The sequence below is a fragment of the Oryza brachyantha genome, chromosome 3 (assembly GCF_000231095.2).
Source record: "Oryza brachyantha chromosome 3, ObraRS2, whole genome shotgun sequence".
Classification (NCBI taxonomy): domain Eukaryota; kingdom Viridiplantae; phylum Streptophyta; class Magnoliopsida; order Poales; family Poaceae; genus Oryza; species Oryza brachyantha.
The window spans coordinates 19,709,163-19,720,567 of record NC_023165.2 but is presented as its reverse complement, the minus strand read 5'-3'; the positions used below and the strand labels follow the sequence as shown (position 1 = coordinate 19,720,567).

General features: G+C 35.6%; 2 protein-coding genes across 2 annotated transcripts; both read right to left on the bottom strand.

The window, feature by feature from the left end:
• Positions 1 to 202: 202 nt before the first annotated feature.
• On the bottom strand, positions 203 to 2,730 carry LOC102716952 (putative B3 domain-containing protein Os03g0621600). Its single transcript, XM_040522546.1, has 6 exons — positions 2,672 to 2,730; positions 2,556 to 2,599; positions 2,349 to 2,465; positions 1,219 to 1,558; positions 900 to 1,090; positions 203 to 697 (listed from the first exon to the last, which is right to left on the bottom strand). The coding sequence occupies exons 3-6, from the start codon at positions 2,463 to 2,465 to the stop codon at positions 449 to 451; spliced, it is 897 nt and encodes a 298-aa protein (XP_040378480.1). The 5' UTR covers positions 2,556 to 2,599; positions 2,672 to 2,730; the 3' UTR covers positions 203 to 448.
• A 3,455-nt stretch (positions 2,731 to 6,185) lies between these two features.
• LOC107303386 (putative B3 domain-containing protein Os03g0621600) lies at positions 6,186 to 7,362 on the bottom strand. The gene is made up of 3 exons (XM_015834487.1): positions 7,243 to 7,362; positions 6,458 to 6,902; positions 6,186 to 6,352 (listed from the first exon to the last, which is right to left on the bottom strand). Exons 1-3 carry the CDS (start codon positions 7,360 to 7,362, stop codon positions 6,186 to 6,188), a joined length of 732 nt encoding a protein of 243 aa, XP_015689973.1.
• Positions 7,363 to 11,405: the final 4,043 nt, after the last annotated feature.

Here is an 11,405-nt window from a genome sequence, read left to right as displayed (position 1 = left end):
AATTAATGGCTTTATGAGATACTACCTCTGTTATATATTATAAGACTTTCTGGTGTTATCTAGATTTATCCATACATCAATGTATATGTTTTATATATGTGTCTAGATTCTTTACCACATATGTTAATTTAGGCAAGACAAAAAAATCTTGTAATGTTTGTAATGTAGAACGGTGGAAATACCATACAGACCTGTTTCATAACTTTGCAAACAAACCAACCTGGCGATGGATAGATTTCTATAATGCCCAGATGAGATGAATATAATACACAGGATAGGGCTGGGCACCCTAGAGGATAAAAGAGAAAACAAAGGGCGCCACAAGCTCCCAGAAGAACATAAAAGAAAAAAAAGATGTTCTGGCCATTTTTTACCTGCAAGAACATGGGGTTTATCTGCAGAACACTGCAAAAGTCAGCACCGTTAGCGCAAGATCAATTTTTTTTCTTCACTTTTCAGGAATGACATGAACATTCATAGTTGTGCATTCCTTGTTGTTGAGAAGCTCAAAGAGGCAGATGTCTCCCACATGCAAGTTGTTGTCACGTGCAAAACAAATCCACCCTTTCGAGAGCCTTTTACTTCCTATCTTATTAGTGCGGCATTGCACATCCCAGTTCTTGCCATGACGTTGAAGTCGAATGTTCAGCCTCTTGTTGGATGGAAGATACACATCAGCATATTCTGGACATATGTCCTGATTACAGAGAGAAAGGGTTCTTTACAATGGCAATTCTATATATATATATATATATATATATATATATATATATATGTACAGTCCAGTATTTCCATTGACAAACTAAAACATCAGAAATGAAAACAAAATTAAGGGATAGGAAACATCGCAATGGACCCATGGTTATGTTCAAGAAGAAACTTTTAAGCTTTTAACTCACCACAGTTTGAGGTTTTCCTTGGATACTAGTCTTCCTCAGGATGCACCCATAGATGGGGATTTCAGAATGGATAGCCTGAACTTTGTTTTCCAGCTGCTGCTTCTGCGCATCAGTAAGACGTGTGCGCTTTGGGATGATGCAACCCGGAAGAGGATGAACTTGGAAGTCATCTCCTTGCAATGCAGCATCTTCTATATGGAAAAAAAATGGGGTGAAATCATAAATACTACTATTCCAATGAACTCCAAATTTACAACTGTTATGGTAGGTTTTGACATTATGAGCTATCATTGATGACTTGGTAGAGAAATCGACAAACCGATATTTGCGATGTTGTTTTCTTGCTTTGAGCTACCCCACTGTGTCTGAGAATTGCTTGGAGAATGATCATGCAAACTGCATGAAGGCACTTTCTCACAGCCACTTGGGCCAAAGATAAGAAACTTCAGTTCGGAGATCCCTTCTTCATAAGTGAATACGAGGAAATCCCCCATTTGCAAGTCATGAGCAGTTGCAAATGCCTTCCACCCTGATTGAAGGGATAATTTGCTCAGATTCTTGGTGACTTCAGCATCAAAAGTGCAACCGCTGCGTGATCGCAGCTTTATAGTTCTTGGTATTTTGCCCCTGAAATACTGCTGAAACTCATCTGGTATGGTCTGCAGAAAAACAGTAAACACAAGGCACAGCTCTTAAGCATGAGGCAGTAGTAAAAATGGCTTTTTGCTACAACAGGTGTGGTGTTTTTTTTAATCATCAAACGCTAAACAGAAAGTATTTGACTATTTGTGCCAAGAGTTGCTCAATAAACAAAAATATTTTCATCATCTGTTTGTGCACAAGCATTAAGCAAACCTGTAAAACAAAAGTCAATAATTCAATTATTTGTATTTCTTTTTACTTTTCAGCACTCACCATGCTAGAATTGTCTCCACTTTTTCTAGAGTGGATGCTAACAAAATTTAGAAGCTACCTTAATCACAAATTTATTTTAAACTACAACTAATTTTTTATATCCTATCTAGCAAATCTTGCTTGCACACATGAGATTGCATTTAGAAATATTCGACTAGACTCCATCTTTTTGCTATAGGTTGGCTTAATCTTTTGGTTGTTTAGAAGCATAAGCGAAATCACTTATTAATAATTAAAAAATAATATATAGGTAAATTGTTATATAGGTATTCTTGCCATATAAAAGCTAATAATGGAAAATAAACTGCAATGAAATAACCCTAAAATCAACTCATAATTTAAGTTTTAAAATTTAAATTTTGGTTTATAAGCATAAATATAAACAAAAATATGAGAATTTAGTTGAGTTTACTCCGAAGGCGATGAAATCGCTAAGACAACAGGCTATACTCTACAGATTGGCTTAGTAACTAAGCTGTGGAGTTGAATAGATACAAATTACCCAAGAACACATGGCAGCTGAAAATAACTTACCATTCTCTCACGAAAGTGACCAATCATAACCTTGAAGAAATTCATATCTGGCCCATCTACGTGGTTTCTGTTGAAATGTGCATGTTCCTCCTTGCATCTCGCACCAGGTCTTCTCATCTTATAATTGCACAAGCACAAGAGAGATGTTATCCTAGTCAAATTTGGGGAAGTTTCAGCAAACAGGAAAAGGGTTAAAAAAATACATACTTTTGTCAGATTTCAGGGGATGTGTGGCAAATCCTTTCTGCAAACTAGTTTTAACTGAATCACATAAGAAAGAGAGATTGCAAATAAGAAAAATGGAAAGCACAGAAGGATCCTACCTTTCTTACAACCAGTAGCTGGGGAGAGGAGCTTAACTTGTTTCAGCGGGAGAACCAAGTGCCCCTCCAGCTTCGATGTGCCTATTAGTAGGTTATAACAAGGGCATTAGGCTTCCGTTTACCCAGTAACTACATTAAATGCCCACTTGCATCTGCACTTCTGCATTAATCAATTTTCAGTGCAGGCAAACTATGGCCGTGTTTAGTTGTCAAAAATTTTTGGCAAAAAGGATCACGTCGAACGTTTGACCGGATGTCGGAAGGGGTTTTTAGACATAAATAAAAAATCAAATTTCAGATTTCGCCTGGAAACCGCGAGACGAATCTTTTGAGTCTAATTAATCCGTTATTAGTATATGTTGATTACTGTAGCACTTATGGCTAATCATGTACTAATTACGCTTAAAAGATTTGTCTCACGATTTCCCACATAATTGTATAATTAGTTTTAATGTTCTATTTAAATGACCAAAAATTTAATGTTTTTAAGAAAAATTTTATGGAACTAAACATAGCCTATACTCGAGTAGGGAGTAAAGAGTAGAGACTAGAGAGTACAAGCATTGGCTAGCTTAACTGTGGCAACTTTAGTGGGTCAGTCAAATGGATTGAGTCATAAATATTTCAACTTCCCAACTCTTGGTAACATTATCTCTCGTTCACACTTTTTGATTTTAGTACACAAATAAAATTTTAATTGGGGCCATGTCCACCCCATAAAGACATGTATAACAACAAAACGTATATATACATCCACATCAGATTAATTATCATTATTAATTTAAGAAAAAACTGCGCCGTCTCTTCATTCCTTAATTGCTTAGGCACTTGCACATGCTCCTAGGCTGTATTTAACTTTTATTAAGAACTTCATGCATTGGTTACATACAATAAATAAAGGCATAAAAATAATATTAAATATTTTACAGACGATCGTAAGTTGTTTGTGTATATGAAATAGACACGTCGTCTACACTATTAATATACCTGCCCTAAAGATTTGAGTGCATCTCTTTTATGCTAAAAATGGTTTCTCATGTTTATGTGCAAATGGCGTTACATGTTAGCTGCCAACGCAGCTTGTGTTGACCACGCTGCAGGTGCACGTAGCGCATAGTAAAGACAAGGTTTAACTTCTACCAACCGTCCAATTAAAATCACAACGCAATCTTCAGATGACGAGTCCATCGTTTGGCCTTTGGGGAACATAAGCCAAACGGCTTATTTACGATTAAGAAATAATTTGTAAATAATATTTTTATATATTTATTTTTAGCTATATAAGTAGCTAAAAGCAAAGGCAAAAGAATATACTATAGTGGAAAAAACCCAAATTTCACTTCAAATTTAAAGTTAAAAATTCAAATTAACTTATAAGCATAGTAGAAACAAAAAGATGAGAAGCTATAAGCTTACGAGATACTCAGTATTTTAACAAATGACTTTCTATTGCACGTTTAACCTTTTGTTTTATATTTATATAACCTTTTTAACAAGACAGACAACAAAAAAAAATGCAACAAAAAGTCATCAGCAACATCTACAAATACGGAAGGAGTAGTTAAAAATTCAGCACCAGCAGCGAAAACAATCCTGACATAAATTGCGTTAAAGGCATACAATCTTTTAGCATTTGCGAATTATATGGACATTAATTGTGTAATTTATTTTCGTCAGTATCTCAAAGAGGCATAGGTCTCCCATCTGCAAGTTGTTGTCAAGCACAAATTTTTTCCAGCCTTGTGAAAACTTTCTGGTATTGTTCCCGTATCTGCGAAACCGAATTTTCCAGCTCTGCCTACAGTGTCGGAGCATCAGTTCTTGGGCATTGTATGGAAGATATGCATCATCATATTGTTTAGATATTTCCTATATATTCAAGGAAAAATGTGTTAGCGATATGATGATGGTTGAAAATATGTTGCAATTTGTAAATAATCCCGATGTGCACATATGTAATTTTCTCTGAACTAAGTTTTGAAATATATTGTTTTTTTGTGCTATTTGCAAGAATATATGAGATTTGAAAATTATTTATGAAAGTATACCCGATTTTTCCAAGCAGGCAGGGCGACACACGTGGTTTTGCTATGCCATTTGGCTCTGATGTACATGCAAAGCTAACTGCTTGACTACATGATTATCCGTTTATAAAAATATTATAAAATTAATATAAGAGTAAATTTTATAAAACCACATGGATTATGGTCTAAGTTACACAAAACCATTGGGGTTTCGACACATCGGATATAGCACTGGTATTATGGTACACGAGCTTCACAAAATCACGCTATTAACCAATTTAATTTGGTACTAGAGCAAAATAAAATAATTAATGTTAGGAGACTACCACTTGTAAATGATATGTCAAAGAACTTATAAATCTGATATAAAATACATGTAATTTATAACTTATATTTAATCAAAAGTATGGTTTTATGAGATTTATATGACCATAATACATATTTACCACATACCAAAAACACTAATTTTCTGTAACTTGGTTCATACTACATGTGGTTTTATGAAATTTACTTTGATATAAAATATCCATTCCGGAAAAGACAATGTTACTCACAAGAGCACAAGAAACACTGCATTTTTTCATGACAGCACCAAACATTGGGGTTTTGGAATGTATAGCTTGGATCTTTTCTTTCATCTTCTTCTCCTGAGTCTTAGGAAGGCATGTTCCACGAGGTAGAACGCAACCTGACACAAATTTGTCTTCACAATTTCTGAAGTTGATACCCCCTCCGTTACCCAAAAGTATGGAATAAATTTAATCAAATGTACATTTGTGCTAATATAAAGTTTCGACGATGTGAGTTTTAGTTATTACCTGAAACATTCGATAGGGTACTTGATGACCTGATAGTGCGAATTATATGGACATTCATCGAATAATTTTTCTTTAGAGTCTGAAAGAGGCATAGGTCTCCTATCTTCAGGTTGTTTTCTTGCACAAATCTTTTCCAACCTTGAGTAAACTTTATAGATTTGTTCTTGTATCTGCAAAAACGCACTTCCCAACTTTTTTCATGGTGTCGGAGCACCAGTTCTTGGCCACTGTATGGAAGATATGCATCATATCGTCGAGATATTTCCTAGTTATTGATGGAAAAAAGTGTTAGTAATATATGTTCTACTATTTTGCAATTTATACAGGGGTATATTGTGTTTAAATTCATGCCGATGTTAAGCTATGTAAACTTATTCACATGAACTGTGGGATGTGGGATGAATAAATCAGATCTGTCGGAGCTCAACGATAGTATGATGGATAAATTTGACTAGATTAATACCTTCAGAAAATTAAACCCACTAAATGTCTCAATATGAACTTGGATCTTTTTCAAAAACAGTTATTTCTACAAAGGGCAATAAAGAATTAGTTCGGCAATTGGAGCAAATTATTTTTTGGTGTCTCGCAATGTATTTGCAATGCTAGACAAGTTGGCTGCATGATTATATGTTTTTAAAAATAGTATGCACAATTAGTATAAATACCAATTCAGGAAGAGATACTGTTACTCACAAGAGCACAATGGCTTCCAAAAACACTGGATTTTGTCATGACACTCCCGTACATTGGGGTTTTGGATTGGATAGCTTGAATCATTTCTTTCATCTTCTTCTCCTGAAACTCAGGAAGACATATTCCACGAGGCAGAATGCAACCTGGGACAATTGTGTTCTCACATTTTGTGAAGATAATATTTCTCGTCCACCCCAAAAGCATGGCTTAAATGCAATCAAATGTACATTTTGCTAATGAGTTATTACCTGAATACTTGGATGGGGTGCTTGATGATCTAACATTGCCAATCTTATTCCCCTTACATGATCTATCCTTTTGCATCCAATGCTCATTTCCACTTTGTGGAGGTTTCTGTTGATGATCCTGAAAACTTGAAGTATCAATGGGTTCTCCCCACCTTTGTCCAAAATGACCAATGGCATTTTTCATAGAACATGGTGCCGCTTTCTCGCAGCCGCTCGGATCAAAGATCAACACTTGCAACAGCAAGTTCCCATTGTATTTGAATACCAAGAAGTCACCCATTTTTAAGTCATGAGCACTAGCAAATGACTCCCATCCAGATCCAAGGACCAACCTATTCAGCTTCTTAGTAATTTGAACATCGAAGGTGTAACCGCTCCGCGATTCTAGCTTAACGATTTTTGCTGTCACACCTTTGAAGTGGTGCGCAAATTTATCAGGTATGATCTGCAGCAACAAGGTAAATAAGATATTAGTTTTAAAAACAGCTTTGTTTATCTTTACTGAAGTAGGGAAAACATGCTAGGATAAATTCTGTCAGTTTTGTTTTTTTACTCAAAACTGAACAAATCCTTCTATTTAGAAGGGCTTTTGCTACATAAAGAGCTCGGTTCATATGGCCAACTAGAGAGCAGCTGAAAGAGTTTATTCAGTTTTGAGTAGAAAGCAAAACTGACAGAATTAATCCTAGCATGTTTTGCCTACTTCAGTAAAGATTACTTACCAAAACATTCCCAAAAGTTACCAAAGCGAGTACTCATGTGCGTTCTTAGTCTAGATAACTTACCATTGTTTGACGAAAATCATAAATCATGACCTTGAAGAAATACTTTTCTTGACCATCAATGCCGTTGCAGTGGTAATGCTCGTTCCTCTGCGTGGTGGATCTTGTGTTGGGCTTCCTCATCTTCTGAGTTCTGACTCACACCTGCACACAAAAGAAGTTGAGCCTACTTAATCTCAGGTATTCGCTTTCGTCAGCGCACACGATGCCATAAGATTATATTCGATCGATTAACCTCTCTTTCCATGAAAAAAAATTAGCTAACGACATGAGAACAGACAGCTTTCTTTCATTCAAAAACGAGAATAAGCACAACCACAGCGAAGAACAGAGGAAGAGACAGGAGCCCTGCAGGAAGAGATGAAGATGCAGAGAGACAGAGAGAGTTGCAGAAACAATAATGCTTCTTTGCTCCAGAAGAAAACACGTACACTTTTCTCAAACACCGGAATATGCAAGCAACAAGATTCACCAACCTGGAAAAGCATACGCGGAGATTGCTTCTGGAGTTCGTTCTCCAGATGGATGTGGAAGAAAATTTGAGGGGCGGGGGGGGGGGGTGTGGGAAGGCCAAGAGGTTCTAGACTGTCCAAATTCCAATCTTCAATATACTACGTTACCAGCTTTAGATTGTCCGTGAGCGTTAAATATTGTCCGCTGAAATTCCAATTTTTTTAATATTGCAGACATATTGTCGACTAGAAGCGTACTTGGAAATTGGAATCGAAGAGGCGCTCATAAATACCAACAGTGGAAATCGATCTACTCCTGCTACAGGCAGGTACAATAGCTCTATAAGCCAGCTACGTAGATAAAAGGAATCAGAGAGAAAAGACGTGGGCTACTAATTATGGACTCTAAGATAAAACATGTGTATGATATGTAGGACCATGTATTGATGTTTTGTAGATAACTATTATATTGTATGAGTTAGCTATTAGATTGACTATAAATAAATTAGAGCAAGACTAATAATATAGCCAATAAGCTGGCTATAAGACTTTTTATAGTCTTCTCTTAGCCTACTCATATACAAGTTAACTTTTCATCATTAATGCATGACCTACGTGTCACTCTTACAGAGTTTTTTGGTTCAGGTGCCCGAGCTGGCTACAAGCTTACAGACTGCTTACACTCTCTCTCATCCCCTCTCTCCTCCACATAAGTATTTAGCCAGCTTATAGCCTGCTATTATACTTGCTCTAATTTGCAGTTAGCTGTAGCACAGGGTTCAAGACGCAGTGTGTGTATGACATGTGAGACCATACATTAAGGCTTTGTAGGTAACTATTGTATAAATTGGCTACTAGGTTGGCTATAGCTGATTTAGAACTAGTAGTTGGCGGCTATACTATTGAATTTGCTTTTATATATATATATATATATATATATATATATATATATATATATATATATATATATATATATATATTATGTCTCTGCTGACCTCATCGATGACGTCAGTAGCATCAGCAGCAGCGTGAGCGACATCGGGCCTGTTTGGGGGAGTTTCTCTCAGCTGCAGCTTTTCTCAGAAGCTGCTTCTGCCAGAAGCTGCCCCAAACGGTTCATAACTTCTGAGAATCTATAGTTACAGATTCTGGAAAATGAACTAAGAATCTAGAATCTGGAGAAGCTGGGTTTAGGAGCTTTTCCAGATTCTCAGAAGCTGGCTACCAAGCAGCTACTTCTCAGAATCTAAAGCTCCCCCAAACAGGCTCATCCTCCCGTGCGAGTGCGACAAAGCCTTGGGTCAGGAGCAGCAGCAACGTCCGCCATAGGCCGTGGGTTGCGCTCGGTCGCCGTCCTGTCAGGCCGCTTCGCGCTCGTGGCCCAGTCACGCGTGCTCGTCGTCGGCCCACTCACGAATAATAAAAAAGGAAGATACTACAAGTACCGGTGCCAGGGACCGAACCCGAGTCACTAGGGTGACAAAAAAAACTCACCACTGTACTACAACGAATATTGTTAAACTCAAGCAGCGAAGCTAGCTTCCAGCGTTTTAGACTGGTTCATCCTTCTACCCGTAAAAATTTGTTGATAATTAGACAACGCTTTTCGTTGTCTGGAATTAGTATGAACTTTGCCTCTACCACCGGTTGCTAAGCATATATGTCTATTAGCATGGTTTTCAAATTGTTTTTCTACCGAATAAGATAAGTCACTCGCTTGATACCTGTTATTATACCTTTTTAACTATTAAACGGTGTGTTTATGGAAAACTTTTCATATAAAAGTTTCTTAAATAAATAATTTTTCTATAATTTAATATTTGTTTTTTAAATGAAGCATATATTACCTCTGCTATAGAAAGAGTGTATTTTTTGCCTGTCTACGTTTAAGATTTGATCCTCCGTCTTATTTAAAAAAGTTTCATGATTAGTATTTTATTGTTACGTGCAAAATACACGTGCGTTGTAAAATAGATAAATGCTTTTATTATTAACTATTTTTGTATATACTCAATGGTAACAAATAATGATCCACGCCGTGCATGTAGATTTAAATGGTATTTTTTCCACTTCATGTATTGCGTATGTATTTAGTCATCCTTGTGCAAGTTGTACTTTTCTCATGTTCGTGCCATTGTTAATGCATTTTGCTTTGCTGAATCTAAATTCAAAATTTTTGAATTTATATATTTTCATCACAACATATCTGGTCAAGGTAAGCCCATGTAAAAGTTTATTATAAGTACATACAATATTCAACCAATCAAATAAAAACACATTCCCAAATTAAGAAAAAAAGTGTCCACTTTTTAAAATCACCATTAAATCAATATTTATAATTGGTACCACTAATATTTTCAATAACGTTCGCTGCACATATTTAGATAGGGATGAAGTTAATAAATTTTAGATCTTTTTCTAAAAAAAAACAGCATTGTATTGAAGTTGACGCTAAATAGTTAAATTCATTAATATAATTTTTTTTTGCACATTCCAAAAATAAAATAAAATTGTATGGTTAAAGCCGGTTGCAACGCAGGATATTTTGCTAGTATATATATATATATATATATATATATATATATATATATATATATATATATATATATATATATATATATTCCTTTTTTTCTCTTACTTTCCTATGATTAATAAGAGATTTTCTAGCCCGTAAGAATAAATATGGTGACTCTTCTTTATATATATATATATATATGCGGTTGTATATGGCCCTATCGTCTATTGATGTCCCTATCGTCTAGTGGTTCAGGACATCTCTTTTAAGGAGGCAGCGGGGATTCGACTTCCCCTGGGGGTAGGGAGTATTATGAAAGGAGGTTAATCATAAATTATCAAAAACCCTAGAATAAATTCTTCCTGGGTCGATGTCCGAGCGGTTAATGGGGACGGACTGTAAATTCGTTGACGATATGTCTACGCTGGTTCAAATCCAGCTCGGCCCAAAAATCTAGGGCTTCGTGAATATGAACTAAAGGATAAAGAGAAAAGAGGAATATATATATATATAAAGAAGAGTCACCATATTTATTCTTACGGGCCAGAAAATCTCTTATTAATCACATGAAAGTAAGAGGAAAAAAAGGAAAGAGTAGATTAGTAGGTACCGTATACGGACAAGGAGTTTTTTTAGGAGATATGATCTGATCTACATTAGTAGATAATGTACACAAGCACTATCGAGTCACGATTTTTTTGGAATCGGACGCTTAAAAAAGAACGTGATTTTTCTTTTTGGTACGGACACGTACATCTCGAGGTTTTATAAGAGAGAAAGAAAAGAAAGTGATTTTTGGAATTGGACACCGTTTCTATAAGAGAAAAAAGGAAAAATCAATCAAACAGAGATCAATCGGACAAATATTTGCTATAAAAGAAAAGATCAGGTCAATATATCAGATTTTTATTTTTTTTAGCAATAAAAAAGAAAAGATGAATCGGATATATCGAAACTAGGACTTAAAAAAATTGGAAAAGAAATGGATGAGAATCAGGACTTTGGAAACGGACAAATATACTTTGTAAGGTGTGTGAAACACCTTGGATATCATGTGAGAAAAAGATTTATAAGTTACCAATTTATTTTGTAAATCGTGATGAAACTAAAAGGTTGGATATCGTGCCAGATTAAACAAAAAATTAAATCTCATATGCCTAAAAATATTTACTTTATTTTAAAAGTGAACGCTATGTTAT

Excerpts from the sequence above, each read along its gene's own strand:
- LOC102716952 (XM_040522546.1), bottom strand. The coding sequence starts at position 2,465 with ATGAGAAGACCTGGTGCGAGATGCAAGGAGGAACATGCACATTTCAAC. Across the intron at positions 1,559-2,348 it reads GTCACTTTCGTGAGAGAATG|ACCATACCAGATGAGTTTCA; the intron begins GTAAGTTATTTT and ends GTTTTTCTGCAG. Across the intron at positions 1,091-1,218 it reads AAACAACATCGCAAATATCG|AAGATGCTGCATTGCAAGGA; the intron begins GTTTGTCGATTT and ends TTTTCCATATAG.
- LOC107303386 (XM_015834487.1), bottom strand. The coding sequence starts at position 7,362 with ATGAGGAAGCCCAACACAAGATCCACCACGCAGAGGAACGAGCATTAC. Across the intron at positions 6,903-7,242 it reads ATGATTTTCGTCAAACAATG|ATCATACCTGATAAATTTGC; the intron begins GTAAGTTATCTA and ends TTGTTGCTGCAG. Across the intron at positions 6,353-6,457 it reads CACCCCATCCAAGTATTCAG|GTTGCATTCTGCCTCGTGGA; the intron begins GTAATAACTCAT and ends CAATTGTCCCAG.